This window comes from Elephas maximus, chromosome 22 (assembly GCF_024166365.1).
Source record: "Elephas maximus indicus isolate mEleMax1 chromosome 22, mEleMax1 primary haplotype, whole genome shotgun sequence".
Lineage (NCBI taxonomy): Eukaryota > Metazoa > Chordata > Mammalia > Proboscidea > Elephantidae > Elephas > Elephas maximus.
In genome coordinates this window covers 51,940,776-51,961,342 of record NC_064840.1, presented here as the reverse complement: position 1 = coordinate 51,961,342, position 20,567 = coordinate 51,940,776, and the positions used below count along the sequence as shown (strand labels likewise).

At 50.7% G+C, this 20,567-nt stretch overlaps 1 protein-coding gene across 2 annotated transcripts in view; it reads right to left on the bottom strand.

The window, feature by feature from the left end:
• Positions 1-17,333: 17,333 nt before the first annotated feature.
• The window catches only part of PEBP4 (phosphatidylethanolamine binding protein 4), a 277,583-nt gene continuing 274,349 nt past the window's right edge, over positions 17,334-20,567 (bottom strand). For both annotated transcript variants that reach the window (XM_049866494.1, XM_049866493.1), the window contains exon 7: positions 17,334-17,575. In XM_049866494.1, coding sequence (XP_049722451.1) covers positions 17,376-17,575 — 200 coding nt within the window. In that variant the 3' untranslated portion in view covers positions 17,334-17,375. The remainder of the gene's footprint in view (positions 17,576-20,567) is intronic.

The following is a 20,567-nucleotide window of genomic DNA, read 5'->3' as shown; positions in this document are numbered from 1 at the left end:
AGCGCAGTCACCTCCCCGAGCGGCAGCTGATTCCGGGGGCGGCTGGTGCGTTCCCCGAGGCCTGCTTCTGGAGCGCTCGCGGCCAGGCCGCGGGAGAGGGGTAGGAGAGGAAGGGAGCTTGGGGAAGCGACCCTGAATCACATCGGCTTGGCGTGGGAAGATCCCTCATCGATGGCCGCGTGGGCGCGGTGAATCCCACGTCCCCCGCTGGGGAGTCGGGGTTGGGGGAACGTGCATTTCTCAGGGGGAGTGGGAGTGTTGACAAGGAGGAAGAGAGGATCCCCAAGCCTCACGCCGTGGGAGGGCCACGCGGGCTGGGGACGTGTGGGAGGAACTCCCGAGCTGCACATCGTGGTGGGGGTGGATGACAACCTCGCTCCGCTCCCCTCCACTCACTAGGTGGAGAGCTGGGGCTGGGAAGGGCCCGGCCTCCTCCGGAACTTCCCTAGTTTTCAGGAAAGGAGGGATTCCCGCCACACGCGAGCCCCTCTTTCCCACCCCCGCCGCGCTCTTGCTAGTCTCCCCACACCTATACTGGGGAGGCATAGCGCCCCCGGGCTGTCCTCCGCCCGCGCCGCGAGGGGAGGGAGCGCGCTGCAGCGGTCCCGGCTCCGGCCGGAATCAGGGCATACAGCGCTACCCGCCCCCGGCTCCCTCCCTGGGGGGGCTAACGGCCCACCCCGGGGCGTGGGCGGTGTTGTGAGCCCCGCTGGGCGCGGGAGGGGCCCCGGCGGCTGCAGGGAGGGTCTCGGGGCGGCGGGCCAAGCCGGGAAGAGCCATACAAGGAGCGGATCCGGTGACGCGCCGGCCGCGCCCCTTCTCCTTCTACATTTGGCTGCAGATTCCGGTCCCCGGATTTGCATATTTTGGCATCCAGTGGAAAAGAAAAGAACAAAACCCGAAGCCTTTAAAGGAACCGCACAGGCTTAGCGTCACCGAGGGAGGCGGTCGGGGAGGTGGGGGGGCGTCGTGAAAAATTAGCCAGCGACTCTGGCCTCTAGCCGTAGAGTCTGGCAGTAGGTGAGAAGCGGGGAGCGACTGCGGCCAGCGAGCTTCCGCCGCACCAGTCCTGGTCCCGGCCCCTCTGCAGCGCTTCCTGCCACGCGTGCATCCTGAGCCGCGGGGTCTCAAAGGGCTCCTGCCCGGGGCAAGGAGACGGTGCGAGGTCCTCTGCATTGGGCCCGCCGCAGGCCCCAAAAGTGGCTGCAGTTCCCCGGTCTCCCCGCCGGAGGCATAGTTCAGTCTGCGGGGGTGGCGGGAAGGAAGTGAAAGGCCTCGGTCTGCCCCGCTCAACTCCCGGGGAACCCTAGCTGATGCACACGGTTCCCACCTGTCGGGACCTCTCCTCAGGAGGGCACTCAGAGGGAGGAGCTAGAACCCCCATTCCTGTTCTGTAGGGGCCCGCATTGGGAAAGACAGCCGCAATGGGAGCATTCGGACCGTTTCAAGGGCCACAGGGACTGCGCACCCCGGCCACTCGGGAGATGGCCCCCACTTTTAGGCTAGCTGGACTTGTTGCACCCCAGGGGAAGACCTTGCTGGCCTGCACTAGGCCTGTTGACATGTTGTCAAGATTGAAGAGGAGCCAAATTCTTGGCATAGAATGGGAGCCCTCAATTAAATAAGCATACATTGAAGCTTCTGTGCGACCTTCCACAAATTTCTGAATTTCTTTTTCAGTCTCAGTTTTTTGTCTGTAAATTGGGCTAATAATAGTACCAGCTCTTGTGCTGAGGTTCCACTGAAGGGGAAGCAAGGGCAGAAAGAGGTAGACCAGTTAGGACATTACTGAAGAAATCTAGGCAAGAGATGACCCTGTGGTGGGTCAGAGGGTTAATGGTAAAGGTGGTGTATGGTTATGTTCTCTCACTATGAAATGTATATATTTCATATATATATATATATATATATATATGTATATATATGAGCCGTGGTAGTGCAGTGGTTAAGGGCTATGGCTGCTAATCAAAGAGTGGGCAGCTCCAATCTACAAGCCGCTCCTTGGAAAACCTGAGGGGCAGTTCTGTTCTGTTCTGTAGGATCACTATGAGGCAGAATCGACTCCATGGCAGTGGGTGAGGAGAAATCTTTTAGGAAAAGTTAACTTAGATGATCCTTATAAAGTACTTATGTCAGAACCCTAGCAAAAAAAGCACTCAATAAATAGTAATTACTATTGTTAAACTATCCCCGCCCCCCACCATGTGACAGAAAAGCCCTTTGCGTTTCCCTGGAGTGAGTTTAGGTAGTAAACTAGGCCAGGCGTGGGACTCCATTCCATCCCAGAGTGAATACATACAAGAAGTATCAATGTTTATTACCTAGGAAAAAGAAAACAAAGGAAACTCTTATTTGTGTATCTGGCACCTGTTGGGCACTGTGTCAACCCAGGGAATGGTCCCTACTCTCCGGCAACCCAGACAAGGATAGAGCAGTCAACAGCTGGTGGTGAAATAAGACAGGACAAGGAAGTCACTCAGTTGATTTTAACACTCTGGAACACCGTCTAGATTTTTTGGAGGGGAGCTGTGGCTCCCAGGGGGAGAAGGACTCTGGTGACCCTTGAATCCTTCCTCTGCCACACAGGGGGAAAGTCTGCCTCTTCAAGCTTAGGCCTCACTGCCTGGTTTGTGTTCAGGGTGCAGCCCGCACTAGTGTTTGCTGTTACCCTGGATGACGGTGGCAGACGGAGGCCAGGCTCTGTAGCAGAAGGGGACACCCCTGGGTGTGTAGTGGGGGTAAGGTGTTTGGAGTAACTGCTCTGTACACTAATAGCATTCTCCCATCTGGTTGCCAGGCCTTGAATTCAGCACAGAAAAAATGTTTATCTCCCTCCTTTTTCCCCCTTCCCTGCTAAAGAGGGGCTGAGGGTGGTTGTCTCGGTTTTATTGGAGGGCTCAAGCGAGATTACCAAAGTTCAGGGCATCCTTAACCTGGAGACTGTGAAAGCCAGGCCTGGCCCCCTCTGTGGCAGGGCCAAGGCGCCAAGCCCATAGCTCCTCTCTTCCAAGGAATCCAGCCCGCCTCACCAGCTGTGCTTGTGGGGAATGCTGCTGCCTGTGGGGGAAATGGGTGTGTTTGTCTTAGTGAAAGGATATGGGAAGTGGGAGGTGTTCTGTCTTGGTCCTTAGTTCTACAGCCACCTCTGCACTCTGAACTTCAGCTCTCCTTTTGCTCAGGATGTTCAGTCCTTCGCTGCTGTCTTACAAGAAAGAAATCCCCAACTTAGTTCAACCAGGGGTGTTAGTGACTTAATGCAGTACCTTCCTGAAAGGGTATTTGCATTTTGAAAGAAAATGCTTGGAGAGTAATACATAACCCAAAGCAATTAAGCCCCATATTTGGCATGGAAAATAGTAGGTGCTGATTAATACTGGTGGAATAAGGTTTATTCTGGGACATTAGGCACAGTGACAAGTAGTGGGAGGTTAGGGGAGCCTGGTGTTCCTCAAATCACAACAGGCACACATTTATGTGCAGGGCCCATGCTGATGGGATGGCTCCTGAATGACAGTTCTCTTTAGTTGCTTTCCATTTTTTGGTGCCCCATAGGTGGTTCAGAGAAGACCAAGAGGTCATCAGCGGAACTCTCCTTGGCCAACCCTCTGTGGCATTCTAGAGGTCCTTGCCATTTCTTCCATAGTGACAGCCAAATCCAAAGCTAGGTGAGTTTTGCCTCAAAACTTGAAGAGAAATATCGTTGGCAGCCAAAAAAGAGCCCCACAGGCTTCACGGAGACTTTTGAGGATGGTGCTTTCTTTGGGAGTCAAAGCTGAGCATCATGTATGGAGCTGCAGGAGGTTTTTTGGCTTGCAGAGCTTCCAGTCTGTAGCCACAAAAGATGGGAGCGACTGCTGACGTCTGCCTTGTGGCAGATTCTGTGGATATGCTTCATTTTCTTCATTCAGCAATCCTGTGAGGAAGCTTTTAGGGCTGCCCCTCGTTTTTTTTTTTTTTTTTTTAAAGCTTGCTGGAGGTTACCTGGCCACTCAGTGGCTGAGTCGAGATTCAAACTCAGGTCCACGTGGCTCCACTTAATTTCACCCATTGTCCTCATTATGACTGTCAGGCAATTTTATCAGGGGAAAGAAATGAGATGGAAGATGTAAGACAGAGAACTTGTGGAGGAACCAATGAATAAAGCGCAGGCAAACTTGAATGTTCCTCCCAGCACCCCCTGGGGCCCAGCAGGAGGGTAGGGAAGGAGCTCTAGCCTGAGGGGGTGTAAAGGAGGTTACCCAGACCCAGTGCCGCCGAGTCGATTCCGACTCATAGTGACCGTATAGGGCAGAGTAGAAACTGCCCCGTAGAGTTTCCAAGGAGCGCCTGGCGGAAAGGAGGTTGGGAGGAGCAATTTTGCCAGGGGCTCTCAGGAGGTGGAATGGCAACTGTGCCACTCTGAGTGTATGTCTGCTACCCTAAGCTGTCTCAGAGGTCACAGGACCCTCTCCAAAACAAACACACCTTTCCATTTTAAATACCTGCTTGTGTCTAAATTCAAATTCAGTCATGATAATTATGTTGAACCAGGCTGTTTTGATCAGACTTCAAGCAACTTAGGGGAAAGTCTGATGACCAGGGAGCCCTGGTGGTGCAACAGTTAACAGTTAAGAGCTCAGCTGTTAACCAAAAGGTTGGGGGTTCAAACCCACCCAGCAGCTCTGCCGGAGAAAGACCTGGTGATTTGCTCCCATAAAGATTACAGCTTAGAAAACCCTATCGGAGCAGTTCTACTCTGCCTGATGGGGTTGCCATGAGTCAAGAATCGACTTGAAGTCACCCAACAACAACAACATCTGGTAACCAGAGGGAGAAAGCCTTGTTACAAAGTGACATTTGTTTGGGGGGCTCAAAGTCCCCAAAGTGGATCCTCTTGGAGACCCCTGTCAATATACCAGTAACTATCATGGGTGGTCCAGAGGATGAGTGTCCAGGGCACGGGGCAGGGCTGAGCCAGGGAGGGAGAGAAGACAGAAGGGCAGACTTAAGAAAAGTTTGTGTGTAGGTAAGTGGAGTGAGTACCAGCCCTGGCCTGGGCATCGGGAGTTCCAGGTTCTGCCATAAATCATCTATATGACTATGAGCCAGGCCCTTCTTGTTCCTGGGTTTCTGGAAGGGGTTGGACTGGGTAACCTCTAAATTCCTTCCATGAGCTTCTGATCCTATCACAGAAAAGGTTGGGAGGAGGCCTGAGGTAGAGGCCTCAGTAGGGACTCAGTAGGACTTGGGCTGGAGCCCGCAGAGAAGGAGGAATAGATGGGGGGGGGGGGGGGGTGAGGGCTTGTAATGGGAACTTTGCTGTCCTAGCTACGGGGTGTGTGGAGGGTAAGTGGAGTCATGTGCTCAGAGGGCCTGTCATTCCCCCTGGGGGCTACTGTGGGACAGCCCCTGTGTCAGCAGGGAGGGATGGGTGTCTGCAGAAAGAGCTCTCTGGGGATGGGGCTTTTTGGAAAGAGGAACTTTGTGATTTGAAATGAACTAGAAAAGGTGTGAGTGTGGGGGGGGCAGTGGGGGAGGCAGTCAAGGGGAGCAAAGAAAGAGTGACAGAAATGGAGGGAGAGAGAGGTGAGAGAAGAGATGAGAGCAAGCTCTCATTCCCATTGCTCTCCACACACCCAGCCTCTTGCTGGGTACCAGCATTACCCATGGGACAGATGTGGAGTCCACAAGGTTGGCAGGTACATCCTTCCCCCTCCCCCACCAGATGGCTGCAGTTTCCTGATCCTTGTTTCTTATCAGTTCCTAGCCTCGGGGCCCTCCTTAGCCTGAAAGGACCTGGCCCTTTGCCTCCTTCATCTGAGTGAGGAGTAGGGGGCAGACTCTTTGGTTTCTTTTTTGCTGTTTAATAGGGTGAAAAATCTGGGATCCTGCGTACAGCAGCTCATGACGCTTGTGAGTTGTATGAGCATCCTCTTTCACCGGGTAGCGTAAGCAGGGCTTCCCTTTGTGGTGCTGTAATTCTCATAGAAAATGAAACTTTTTACAGCCACTGGGGTGAAGGACCGACGTTGCCCCCAGCCCCATCTTGTCACCCTGAGGGCTGAGGGATCACTATTGGCCCAGTTATAACCCACTGGAGGCCTGCATATTGCCTAGGAAGCCCTGACTGAAGGCATGAGCTTCCCAGGCAGGGTCCACGGTAGAAGCGCAAAGGAGAAGGGGTGCGTTCCCTCTCTCTCTCTCTCAGAGAGTACAGAATTAATTGGGCTATGCATGACCCAGGGGAAACCCTGGTGGCGTAGTGGTTAAGTGCTATGGCTGCTAACCAAAGGGTTGGCAGTTCGAATCCACCAGGCGCTCCTTGGAAACTCTATGGGGCAGTTCTACCCTGCCCTATAGGGTCGCTAGGAGTCGGAATCGACTTGACGGCACTGGGTTTTGGATGACCCAGGATCACCTAGAAAGTTAATGAAAGAAAAGACATGATAGACAAGCTCTCTGAGGGCAGGGACTGTATCTTATTCATCTTTATATCCCCAGCAGTTAGCACTGTGCCTGTCCTCAGCAGGTTCTCAATAAGTGGTTGTCGACCAAATTCACGTGTCCAAGTTGATAGTTCTGAATTATGGGTGATTTGAGTGGGAGCCTGATCCATTTCATCCTTCCCTCCTGGTTCTTTTACTTCTTAATCCCCCACCCCCACAGCATGGGAGGCCCTTGTCCACTGGGATTCCATTTCAAGGGGGACATCCTAGGTCTGGGGCTTAGCAGCCTGAGTTCAATGAAACAAACATCTACGGAGCACTTCCTGGGCACTCTTTGAGGAGGGAAACAAAGTGAAGACTAGATTCGTGCTATCAGAGAGCTGGAAGTTTAATGTGAAGTGAAGAGTAAGACTCTGGCAGAAACAATTGTGTACAAGAGTGATAAGGAGGTCAGAGTGGGTAAAGACCACTGAGGGTTTGGGAGGAAGTCGTTCAAGGAAAGGGGAAGGCCTGGTAGAGGAGGTGGGGCTTGATCAAGTCCTGAGGAGGGACTAAGCTAAGTGAGGAGGAGAGGGGAGTGGGGAAAAGAAGGGAAGGGGAGGCTCTGTGCACAGAGCTGTGATTTTTTTCCCCCTCCTCTTCAGGTTACCTTTATTTCTTTCATTCCTATCTAAAAGTAGAACCTATTAGTACTGTCCTTCTGGACTCTCTCCATGGAAGAGTACCAGGCACATAGGAGGCCCCATCATTTTTTTTTTTGTTGCATGGATAAATGAGGAGTCCCAGAGGGAGAGGTGGGAGACAGAATTCAGCCCTGAATATAAGCTAGATCTCATTCAGACATCTGGGCGCTTACTAGAATGCAAACTCCAGGAAGTCAAGAGTGTGGGTCTGTGTCCTTCACTGCTGTGTCACCAGCAGATAGAACTTGGCTCATTGAAGGTGCTCAATAAATGTTTGTTGAAGAATGAATGTTCCAGACACTCTACCAGGCCTCATTCCTGACGCCATCAGCAGGATCAGAAAAGTGGGCTAACCCCCTGAGTGAAATCCCCGAGGAAGAAACGAGACTAGGAGAGTCCAAAGAAGGGGCATCAGGGGGTGACATGGAGCCCAGGTTGGGGGGAGGGTAGGATTAATCAAATACAAACTCCAAGGCTAATAGCCCTGTTAATTGGGTGGTAATAATACTTGGCACTTTTCATCTTCAAAGCAAGTAACAAACTGTAATTAATACTCCTGCCACCCGGGGGCAGGGTGGGGGGTGGTGTGGAAAATTTGTAGCCACTGCTACTCTGTTAGGGAAACTGAGGCACTGGCAGAGAAAGTGTCACTAGGAGAGTGGATCTTCCTGGGCGCCCTGAACACACCAAAGCGTGACCTCCTCCTCGTCCTCATGCTGAGGTCACGAGTGGGAGAGGAGTGCTGGGGACCCGCGCAGAGAAAGAAGTCCCAGCCGCCAGCCTGTCCGAGGGTGGCAGTGGGGGAATCCAGGTTTGCCCGTGGCTTGGCTGGAGGACAGCCAGGTCAGGCCCAGAAGGCCCTGGGTTTCCCAAGGCAGAGGTCCGGGTGCCCCTGAGAGGTGGACCCCTGAACCTTAGGCCCAGGGCGCGCCGTGCGGCCTCTGCTCCCGGAGCTCCAGGGGCGGCGCTGGACCAGAGCGTGCACCGAGGAGAGCAGGGAGCCTGCGCGCCCTTCGCGCCCAGTGGCAGCCCGGCCCCGTGCACACTCAGAGTGAGTCACTGGCGGCTCCGAAATGCCTCCCGGTTTCTTCATCGCCGTCTGGCTGCCCCGAGCCCGGAGGGAGTTTTTCATTGGGGTGATTACCCTGCCGTCATTAAATCCGGTAAATATCACTCAGGGACAGAGGCCGCGCGGCCGCCTCTGAACTGCCGCCCGGGTTCACAGGCCCGAGAGCGCGGGGCCCGGCCGCAGGCCGCGCCGCTCAACCTCCCTGGCGACGAGTTCGAATGTCCTGTGTCCAGGGGGCAAGGATGGGCGGCCTGCGCCGCCCGGCAGCCCGTCCACCCGAACTCCGTGGCAGTCGTAACCAGCACATCACTTCGCCATTTTCTGGTGTTTCCTCCTTAAAGGCAGGGGCTGTGTCCTTGCAGTTAAACCCCATCTATCCTTGAGCAAGGCCTTCCCGGTGATACTCCTGAATACCACTTCTAGTTTGCCAGTAATTCTACTTAATTTTTTTGCTTTATTTGTGTAATTCTTTGATAAATATCTGTTTGCCAGTTCCCCTCTCCTATAGGTTCCAGTAGGGCAGGCACCACTTCTGATTTTTCTCTCCTCACTATTGTATTCCCCCCCGCCCTGCCCCCCCCGCCCCGTGTCTGGCCTACAGCAGGCCTCAGCAGTTTGGAATTAATTCAAAAGTCTGTGAGGCAATGGTGGGAGTCTAAGTGGTGCAGTTACCCCATCTCACCTGCTAACATAAAAGCTGGCGGTTCCAGTTCACACAGAGGAGCCTCCAAAGAAAGGCCTGCTGATCTGCCGGTGAAAAGCCAGATGTTGAAAACCCTGCGGCCCACAGTTCTACTCGGACGCACACAGGGTCTGCTAAGCTGAAATCGATTGGACGGTGACTGGTTGATTTATGAGGCGATGGAACTGTTTGAGGACCTCTCATGTCCCATTTTTGTCAACATTCAACAAATACACGTTGCGCATCTACTGCGTGTCAGACATTGGGAATACTAAAGACTTAAAAGGTTGGCAGTTCGAACCCACCAACCACTTTGCAGGAAAAAAGACCTGGCTACTTTTTTATCTGCTCTGCTGATTTCAGCCTAGGGAACCCTTTGGGGGCTGTCCTACTCGGTCACACTGGGTTGCTGTGAGTCGGAATCAACTCGACAGCACACAACAACAACAGTGTGGTCAGGGTGGGGACAGATAATAAAGAAATAAATGTGAAGTGGTGGTATGTGCCACAGTGAAAACATAAATTAGGCTAAGGGGAGAGAGAGTGATGGAGTGCAGGCTAAGATCCTGTTTTATGCAGTAATTCTTGCATTTTGGAGCTTAGTATTGGTGTCCCTGACTTACTGAAGTGCTGAATTTGAATATCTGGGTCTATGTTTTAGTCTAGCTATGGCCTAATTTATTGCATGCTCTTTGGAAAATTCTGTGTAAATAGGATATTTATTTTCAAAAGATCCTTCAAAGTCTACTAGGGAAAGTCAGGTCTTTGAAGTCAAAGTCACCTGTGACTTGGCCCCTTTCCCTTGCCATCAGTCCCTCTTCCCTGGGTCAGCTTTCCCGCCCTGCCACCAGGTGGCCTGAGATGTACTTCTGATGGCACAAGAGGACCAGGGCTGCCTTCAGAGAAATCCTCTGGGGCAGGGATGGGAGTGGGCATAGGGTGACTGTGGTTGGGGTACCCCAGCCCTAAATCTCAGAGTCGCACTTCCCTGACTCACAAACCCTGTCTCAGAACGGCAGCAGAGCGCTTCTTCTAGACCCCAAACGAAAGAAAAAGTTGCCACAGTGGAAACTCAAACTAATCCTCTCCTTTTGCCCCACTTCCCTCCCGCGGTCACACTTCCGGCGGCTGCCACAGGGTATTTTGGGTTCGAAAACAAAGCGTCAGATCTATTTGAGCAACTTTTGTTCCATTGGAGTAGAAGCCCAGGGGCCTGTGGCTGCCCTGGTCTCGGCCACTTCCCCAGGGAACTGACGCGTTTCCCCTCACTGCCAAGGACCAATTTAGCAACTCAGACCAACCACTTTTAGCTTCTTCTGTCCCTGGCCTGGTAGCAGAGAGGGGCCAGAGGTAAGGCTGCGTCTGCGTGCCTTCTTTGTGGATTATAAGGCCTGATTTCCCTCCTCTGCCTCCTCTTCCCCCCACCCCAAGAAAAAAAAAACAAAAAACCACATACGCACAATTTCCACTGCCACCAAAAATCCACTTGCCACATCAGGAGACTGCGAAGTGAGAGTTGTGGTTAGTCCTTGTCTGGTCCTGAGTGTAATCCAAGGTTAGTATGTCTGTCAGCGGTGGCTGGTGTGTTTGTAGATTGTGAATGAAGTGGGAGTGCGTATACGGAGATAGCATGTACATGCAAATAATATGTTCACATTTGCCCGTGCTGAACAATGCATGTATACAGAGCTTGCATGGATGTCTAGAAAGAGCTTGGCAGCGTTGATACCCTGGAGTGTCTAGCGAGTACATACACCATGTGATTTTGTGTGGGCTGCTGTATTTACAGTGTGTGTGTGCAGGATGCGTACAGTAGAGGTGTATGTAAGTATGTGTGTGCACATTTACATATGCAGAGTATTTGTGGATGGGCAGGGCCTGGTGCTAAGGATGTGGGAGAAGACAGGTGAGCCTTGGGCAATGGTGACCGGTCTCCACAGGGGCAAATGCTGGACTGGGGATGCCGTCCATGGATCAGGGATTGAGGGTATGCTAGTGAGCTGCAGATGTGGGTCTGTGTATACCTGTGGGAGCATTGGCTATGGCCCAGCAGCTGCTTTGTGTGCCTTTACGTCAAGAACCCTCACAGGCCTGTCAGGCCTTGTTCCTCAAGCCCCTTTCCCCCCAACGGGGTGCTACATCCCCTCCCTGCTTGAAATGCTTCCCTCTCTTTTCCTTGTTAGCCTGTCTTTCTCCTGACTCTGAACTTCTATAGGCCTCACAAGCACACAACTCTTGATAGGCTTTGTGTCTGCCCATATTCTCTCCCACGGTCAAAGCTTCCAGAGGGCAGAGACCATCTAAGTTTGTTTTGTAGTCCCTTCACTTGTTAGCACCCGGTTGAGCCTCTGTAAATACTGGAGACTGTCTGCTGCATGCTGGCCCTCCAGCTGCCGTGTGTATGCAAGTATCACTTTCTTTATGGTGATTTGAATGCATACCTCCAGCTGTTTCTGTGTATGTGTGTGAGTGTGTGTGGGTGTGACAGGGGATGTGGTGGCGGGTGGAGGGTTTGGGACTCCTCTAGGGTGCTGCCAATGTGCCATTGCTCTCCAGGCCCTAAAGGAAGTGCACTCAGCCCGCTTTTCTGCTTTCATCATGAGGATGGGAATGAGAGCTAGAACTCTGGGGCCCTGCCAGCCCAGCCTTTCTGACAGGTTCAGCCCCTTTCCTTTTAGCCCTCTATTCCCTGCCCAGAGGAATTATGCCAGTGAGGCAGACTTCAGCCCATAAGGAAAAAAAAAAAAAAAGAAAGGGCACTTTTGTGTCCTGCCCTCATTCAGAACAGTCTGGAGACCCTAAAGTTACGCCTCTGCTCTCTGCCCAGAGTGCAGACATACCACATGTGCTCCTTCCCTCTACTAGGCATGGAGGAGTCTTTTGAATAGGCTCCTTCTGGCCTAGACCTAGGAGAGGATGGGGTCTGTCCTGCTGCTTCTGGGGATGGGCTCTCCTGAAACCCTGTGGTCTCTAGATCCCCACATCTGTGTGCTTTGCTTAAACCTAGGCCTCCCACCAGGGTTTACTGGATCCTGTAGCCAAAAGCACTCGACTCTTTTCCATTTTCAAATCCAAGAATGCTCATTCTACCCAGTTCTGGCAGCTTCTGTTTACCTCCAAGCCAAAGGGATAGCGGTGGTGGCTTTCTCTCTACCGCTCCCAACAGAAGCTGTATGGACTCTCAGGATTCAGCAGGAGGGGGCCTCAGAGAACACCTTTCCCGAACTCTTTTACAGATGAAGAAAACCAAGGCCCAGAGAGGGGGCTGACTTGCCCAGGGTCACACAGCCCTGAATGGTAGAGCTGGAACTAAAATCAGGTTTCTGTTCCTGGTCAGGGGTTCCTTCAGCTCCATCACACCAAATGTCCTTATCTTTTTTCTTCTTCTTCTTCTATTTACTTTTTCTGATACCTTCTATTCCTTTCTTTTTCTATTGAAATATTTTCTTTTTTCTCTTTCAAATGTCCCCTCTGTGTTCAGCAGGACAATTTGCATCTGGTGGCACCAAGGTGGCCTGTCCTGTCGTGATTTTCCTCAGTTCTTTCAAAAGCCTATTTTCCTTCCTGCCCACCACCCCCCCTCCCCGACATTCCCCAAGATATGCAAGAGGCCGTGTTCTCTCCTCTTCCTGAACTATCCTCTCCAGTTCCTTTTTCTCCTTCTAAGTACCAAGGCTCCTCTCTCTAACCTTAGTTTCCTGGTCTGTAAAATGGAGCCGAGAGTCTCAGAAAGGGAGAGATGGGCATTCCTGTGTGTGTGTGTGTCACATGCTTCCCAGCAGTTCCTAGGGGTAGATGGGAAAGTTAATTATAACCAGGATGAAAAGTGCTGTGAGATAATTGCAGGTAACATCAGGATAGCCAAGAGGGGAGGGCAGGACATCCTGGGATCGGGCAGCCCCTAGCCCACTTCTGCAAAGAGGATCAGACACCTGGAGAAGCTGGGAGGAGGGAGCATTCTGAGTGAAGGGTCTTTGTCTTTACAGAGAAATGCTTGTTAGTTGCTAAGGAACTGGGATGTCTTTCCTGATCCAAGTCTCTCCATGTTTTGCTTTGCTCGGGAGGGGGTTGTAGGGCTGAGATTTGAGGCTCCCTTGGCAGTTGGTCCTTTCCCTGGGGCCGCAGAGGCTATGATGGGTCTCTTGGGAGGGATTCTCACCTGGAAAAGATGGCTCTTTACCATTACCCTAAGCCTTACATCTGGTGGCTTGCTTAGTGGAGCTGGGGAGAACAGGTAAGGTGGGATTGGGAAGGAGAGGAGACATACATGCCAGGCGTTGTGCTAGGGCAATCCTCCGTGCTACCTCGTTTAATCATGGCAATAAATCTTTTAAGGAAGCCACTTATTTCCATTTTTTTTTTTTCATTGTCTGCTTTTTACAGTTGAGACACAGGCCCAGAGTAGTTAAGAAATTTGCCTGAGATCACAGCGTTATTAAGTAGTGGAAATTAGATGTGAATTTAGGTCTGCTAGTGTTTTTTTGTTTTTTTGTTTTTTTTTTTTAGTAAGAAAACCTGTGCTTTTAAAACTGCACCACTTAATGCATATACCAGGTTTTCTTCCCATCCCATGGCTGCTCAGCCCTAAGCTGGATTCCTCCTCTTCACAGTCATCACTGTCCTTATCATCATCCCCCTCATCAACATCAGGGAGTTTTCCTACATGGCTTTCCTTCCTTTCCCACCTTGCTTCCCTACCTAAGGGCACTTATCACACAGGTGTGTTTCTGGGAGGAGAGGGGTGGTTCCATGGTCTGGGCCTTGGGCAGGGGTGGTGGTGGTGATGGCGGTGGTGGTAATGGTTCTGGACTGAACTGGTTCCTTGCCCCATGAATATCCCAAAGCCCCACAAATCACACTTGGTCCAGATGGCCGAAGTTGGAGGAAGGGCAGACGCTTGGGGGAGCCTCCTTTAGGTTCTTCTGGAACTTCTAGCTCTCCCTATTTTGGCTCAGTCCAGCTCCTGAGTAAATAGAAGGCCTGGTATTCGTTTTATGTAGGCCAGAGAGTAAAATTAGAGTGCTGCTTACCTCTAATACTAGGAGTGAGAAGACTTGAGTTAACTCCAGATTCCACCATTACTAGTTGGGAAACAGGGAGTAGGTTATTTAGCTTATCAGAGTCTCATCTATGTAATGAGAATAATGGCACTGACATTATTATGTTGTTGTGACAAATGCATGAGGTAATATGTAGGAAACCCCTGTGAGCTGTGAAGCAGTATAGGAATGCAGTAAAGGAGATCATGCGTGCAAAGCACTCAGCACAGTGCCTGGTATGTAGAAAGTGCTCAGTAAATGGTATCTGCTAATGATGATGGTAATAATCACGTCTGTTCTCTCTCTCCCTGTAAAGGGGTCATTAACACTCCCTTATATTTTCCTTAGCTGTTTCGTTACAGGTCTCAAAGCAACTCGCATTGTCCTCTTGTTTCTCCCTAGAGAAGCCAGTGAAAAGAAAGGGGTGAAAGGCTCAAGGAGTTTTGCAGCAGAAAATTGAGTCCAGGGTGGGTTTCCCCCAATGTCTCCCTGGCTTCCAGGATTCCCCTCTCTGCCACTGGGACCTCGTTCTCTGTGGCTTCCAGGGATCGACCTGTGGAAGGAACGGCTTTGGCCTAGAGCCTGGGTCAGCTTTGTTTTATCTTCACATTTTGGGGGCAGGAGGGTGGGGATCTCTCCTGCAACTGAACTAAAAGCCCAAAACACCAGAGGACTAGAAAGGTGGGGGGCAAAAAAAAAGGAATGAAAGCAAGCCGATAATTTCCTCGAAGGATAAACATCCGATTTTTTTTTCCTCACCCAAAATAAACATGCTAGCCACAAGGAATTAAAAGCAGAAGAGGGGAGGATATGTCTCCATTTGGGGCTGCTTGAGGAAGCTGACCTTCTATTTATCCCGGCCCTGGGCACCAACCGGAGCTGCCAATTACACTCCTGTCTGGTGGAGGTGGGGGCTGGGGAGAAGGCCCCAGGGAGTGTGAGGTTCACACATACCCAGAAAGTCCCTTTGGAGGCTGCCTTCTATGACATTGCAAATGGACTCTTCCTTTTCCCTTCTTATTTTAGCTTTTCTCGCATGTTTTGCCTGGTGGGGTAGAAGGGAGGGAGGAGCTTCAGGAGTTCCTGTGGCCTAGGGTTCCTTTTGCTTTGGGCTGGTATCAAATGCTGTTCTAGAAAACAAGGATTTGGTGTCCATCACCTGGGCAGAGAACGAGTTTATTAGTGGGAGTGGGGAGCCCATTCACAAACTCAGTCTCCCACTCTATTGCGTTATTCAGCTTCCCAAGGCTAAAATTTTCCAACTAGTTACAAGAGGGCTAAGCCTGGATCAGAGCTCCTCTGCCTCTCAGCGAATGTGGAGCATGGCGTTGTTGTTAGGTGCCCTCGAGTCGGTTCTGACTCATAGCAACCCTACGTACAACAAAACGAAGCACTGCCTGCTCCTGTGCCATCCTCATAATTGTTGCTGTGTTTGAGCCCATTGTTGCAGCCGCTGTATCAATCCATCTAGTTGAGAGTCTCCCTTTTTTGATGACCCTCTGCTTTACCAAGCAGGATGTACCTCTCCAGGGCCTGGTCTCTCCTAACAACGTGTCCAAAGTACGTGAGCTGACGTCTCACTATCCTCACTCCAAGGAGCGCTCTGGCTGTATTTCTTCCAAGACAGACTTGTTCATTCTTCTGGCAGTCCATGGTATATTCAATATTTACAGCCAACACCATAATTCAAAGGCATCAATTCTTTTTCAGTTTTCCTTATTCATTGTTCCACTTCTGCGTGCATATGAGGCAATTGAACATACCATGGTGCTAAGAAGGTAATAACCCTGTGCCCAGCTGCAGCCTGCCCCTTTCATCTGGGGATCTCAAAGCCCTGTGTGCACATGAGTCACCCTAGCCAAGGAGAGGGGGGTTATTAACTCTTGGAGGGAAGCTGAGCTGAGGGGGAAATTGGGAGGAGGCACTGAGAGGACTGGAGCTGGGAAGAGTAGGGGTTGGGGGTGGCTTGGGGAGCCATGCATGATTCAGGCTGTGAGACCATAACAGAGAGGTCTCTCCCAGAGGTTGGGGTCGGAGAGCCAAGTGACCTCCGGAGGAGGTCCAGGGGAGTTAGATGCCAAAATTCCTTTCCTGGGAGAAAAGGAATAGCCTGGGGATTATTCGTAGCGTTCTCAAAAGCATAAATCGGATTACGCCATTCTTCTCCCCACTGCACCCGCCACTCTAAAACTTGAAGATCGCTGCAAAGCCTGGCATGTTGTGGTCTTTTGCCACCTCTTCAGCCAGTCTCCTCCTTGAATTCTTCCCTTCAATCTCCTGGCCTTTGACTTAAGGGAACATGTCATGCATGTCCCTTTCAGCCACAGGACCTTTGCAGGTGCTGTTTCCTCTCTCTGGAATGCTCTTCAGCCCTGCTGTCACTCACTTAGCATTATGGATCGAATTTTGTCCCCCCAAAATATGTGTTGTCAATCCTAACCTAGTGCCTGTGGTTATAATCCCATTTGGGAATCGGTTATCTTTGTTATGTTAATGAGGCAGGATTAGGGTAGGGTGTATCTTGAGTCAATCTTTTTTAAAATATAAAAGAGATTAAAAAAATCAAGTGAAACAAGCAGAGATGGGGGAAGAGAGATGCCAAGCCACATGAAGATGTTCCAGGAGCAGATGCTTGGAAGGGACAGGGACCTTCTTCCAGAGCCCACAGAGAGAGAAAACCTTCACCTAGGGCCAGCACCCTGAATTTAGATTTCTAGCCTCCTAAACTGTGAGAAAATAAATTTCTGTTGGGTAAAGCCGTCCACTTGTAGTATTTCTGATATAGCAGCACGAGATAACTAAGACACTTAGTTAACCCTACCCAGCCTTTCCGTCCTGAATTTAAACACCATTTCCTCTGAGAGGCCTTGCCTGAGCCTTCAGCCCTCCCCCTCCATCAAAAATCAGCCCCCTTTTACACACTCATAGCACTTATCACAGTTTGTTATAATTTGCTTGCGTTAGTCTGATGCCTGTTTCTCTCCCCAGCTAGAGTGTAAGCTCTATGAGGCAAGTACCGTATCTTGTCTGCCCTGTTTATCTGATATCTCCCCAGCAGCTAGCAGAAGGTCAGGCACATGATAGGTAGCAACAATACTTGTTAAATGAATGTTGTTGAATGTCAGAGCTGGAAAGGACCATGGCGATACACCAGCTGTACTCTGCCTCTTCTTCCCACCTCAGTTTCACAGCCGAGGAAGCGGAACGTTAGAGAGAATAAGTGATTTTGCTCAAGGGCACACAGTGACTCAGTGACAGTTCAGAGCTAAAGGTCCCTACCCTCTTCCTGCCTACAATCTATCCCCAGCCCCATCCCCCCCACTTGCATTTACTATAGAGCTCCAAGCCCCAGTGCCAGGCATTGCTTGATTTTCTCTTGTTGGTTTTTGAAGACATGTAAGGAAACAAAACACCAAATGAGACAACCTTGGATGATATTTTGTTTTCCTTTAATCTGAAAGATAAGTGGTTCCTTATTCAGAGGCCAGCCCATTGGAGGTAGGCACACACCTGGAAGAGGGAACCTAAGGCCTGGGATGCAGTTATCTCTGCTTTGCCCTTAGGCGCATTCCCACCTCCTCCAGGAGAGTCCTCGTGGCTTTGGGTCAAGAACTGGGTGGATGCTTCCGGTTCATTGAAGTGAAAGCGGCTCAGAAATCTCTCCATATTCCAAGCGCCTGGAAGGACAAACAGACCACAGGAAGGCAGTGAGAGAGAATCATGGACTTCAGAGCTGGGAGCGGCCTGAGTGGAGACAGCAGAGGATGACCTTGGCCATTGAGCTGAAGGGGCATAGTGCCGGGGGTGCCTTCTGGTTCCTAGCTGGCAAGACAGCCCCTGGATATTAGCAGAGCTGGGAAGTAGCATGAATTTCTGGGTTGCCTGCTCCCCCGAGGACAATGGGACAAGAGGTCACTTTGAATATGTCTGGCTAGACTAAAAACTCAGATAGAGTAAGAGACTGCCTTTGGGTCTCCTTCAAGTGTCTTTTATTTATCATAACTCTGCCTTCTCATTCATATGCAGAAAGGAAATGCCCAATCAGGTGGGCTGCCCACTTCCTCCACCCACCCCTCTCTTCCTGCATGACCCCATGACTGAGGCCTTAATGCTTCCCTTCCTTTCACATCTGGTCACCTCAGCTGCTGGGTCTGAGATTAGCAGAAGTGCCTGGGCCACTCTTTCAGTCTTCTCCCCACAACCCAACCATCTCCTCTGCTGCTCCCAGGACACTCAGTGCAACAGTGTTCCTTCCCTGGCTGTGGTAGAGGTCAAGGGGCAGGGAGGACAGCCAGGGTGCTTCTCTCTCCACCTAGACACCTAGATCCAGGAGGTTGAGCAGAGTGTGAGAGAGCTGTCCCCAGGCTGGGACCTGGAGAAGCCCAGTCAATGCTGAAGTCAGCGGGGTCCCTTCTCAAGGGTAGAAAACACAGGAGTATAGGGGTAGGTGCATCTTCTGGGGCAAGTGTGAACAGGCCTAGTGGCAGGGCAAGGAGGCCACAGCTTACGGCACTGGGGAGAGGCTGAGGGAAGTGGTCAGAGGCATATTCCCACGCTCTTGTTTCCCAAATCCTGGGCCTCAGGCATCCTAAGTGTATGGTTGCCAGATAAAATACAGGATACTCAGTCAAATTTGAATTTCAGATAAATGACAAATAGTTTTTTAGTGTTAGTATATCCCACTGAGCCCTGATGGCACAGTGGTTAAAGTGCTTGGCCGCTAACTGGAAGGTTGGCAGTTCAAACCCACCAGCTACTCAATGGGAGAAAGATATGGTAGTTTGCTTCCGTAAAGATGACAGCCTTGGAAACTTCTATGGGGCAGTTCTACTCTGTTCCACAGGGTTGCTATGAGTTGGAATTGACTCCACAGCAACAGATTTTTTTTTTTTTTTTTTCAGTCTATCCCAAGTATTGCATGGGGCATGTTTATACTAGAAAAAATTATTCGTATTTATCTGAAATTCAGATTTAACTAGGTGTTCTGTATTTTTTTCTCCCCTCTTTGGCTAAATCTGGCAACCCTCCCTGAATGGACTATGCTTGGGGAAGACACTGCCCAGTGCAGAGCTAGGCGGGGGCTGCCATGCCATGGGGTGATGGGATTAGGAATTTCTGATACCCACAGAGAGTAGGGCAAGGGGCTGGCTCGTGGCCTAAAAATCCTCTTGGAGCCTCACCTGATACTTGCTATCACCCATTTACCCACATGTTGTTCTCTGTCTGCACCCAGTGCCCTTTGTAACAACGAAGAAAGCAAGTCCACTGAAGTGTTAGTCACTCAACCTTTCCTCCCTCCCAGTGGCGATTTGTATTTCAAAGATGTTCTCAAGGAAGGGACAATTTTTTAATCCAAAGAAACAAAATACCAATAATTGCAATGGTAATGACACACCTTAGAGGCTTCCTGTTAAGTGCCAGGCACTGTGCTAGGAGCTCTATCATATTTATTCATGCTCACAATACTCCTGTAAGGAAGAACTATTGTTATCTCCAGTGTCCCTGGGGTATACAAACAGTTAACACACTCAGCTGCTAACAGAAAGGTTGGAGGTTCAAGTCTGCCCAGAGGCATCTTGAAGAGAGGCCTGGCAATCTACTTCTGAAAAATCAGCCATTGAAAACTGTATGGATTACAGTTCTACTCTGACACACATGGAGTCCCCACGAGTCGGAATTGACTTGATGGCAATTTTTTTTTTTTTTTTATTGTAATCTTCCCCAGTGCACAGATGGAACAACAGAGGCAGAAGGTAGGGCAACTTTTCTGATATTGGTTAGGAAGCTTCTTTAGGGGCAAGGATGGGAGAAAGGGCCTTTTTACTTTCCCTCAAATCACGTTGTTCCTGGGTGGTACAAACAGTTAACACTCTTGCTGCTAACCAAAAGGTTGGAGGTGTGAGTCCACTCAAGAATGTCTCAGAAGAAAGTCTTGGTGATCTGCTTTCAAAAATCAGCCATTGAAAACCCTATGAGGCACAGTTCTGCTCTGACACATATGGGGTCACCATGAGTTGGAATGAACTGTGTGGCAAGGGGTTTGGCTTTGGTTTTTCTTTCCAGTCACATCTGGCTAGGTGACTGCATGTTCAGATTAGGCCTGTTTGGGCTGGAAAGCAAGAGGTTTCAAGAATTCTCTGCAGGGAAGAGTGGCTGAGGCAGTAAGGGAGAGCCTTGCCTGTTGGATGGGTTGCTGCTGGGCTGGAGAGATGTACTGACCACAGTGGGGTCTTCCACTATGAGGGAAAGGAGGGGGGTCTTCCACTATGAGGGAAAGGAGGGAGGTCTTGTGTGGTCTGGGTGCCCCTTCAAAGGTACTGTGCCTGGCTGTGACCTTTGCATCCATCAGGGAGCCTTGGCTGGCTGGAAAAAAATGATGTTATCATGTCCCTGGGCAAGTGTTTATATGTGAGTGTGTGTGCGTATGCCAGAGGAGAAAGGGTTCATGGTGAGCTGGTGTGTGGCAGGCACGGGGGGGCCAGGGGGCCTTCCCCACCAAGTAGGACAGGAAGGAACCCGGGTGGCGAGGAGGGAATTGAAACTCATCACGAGATCAGCAGCAAGCTGGTGGAGAGAAATCCCCTCCACCCTTAGGGAGACTTCCCTCCCCTCTTGAAGCACAGTTTGTCCTCCCCAAGCTTAGAAGATATCTCTTGAATGATTATAGTG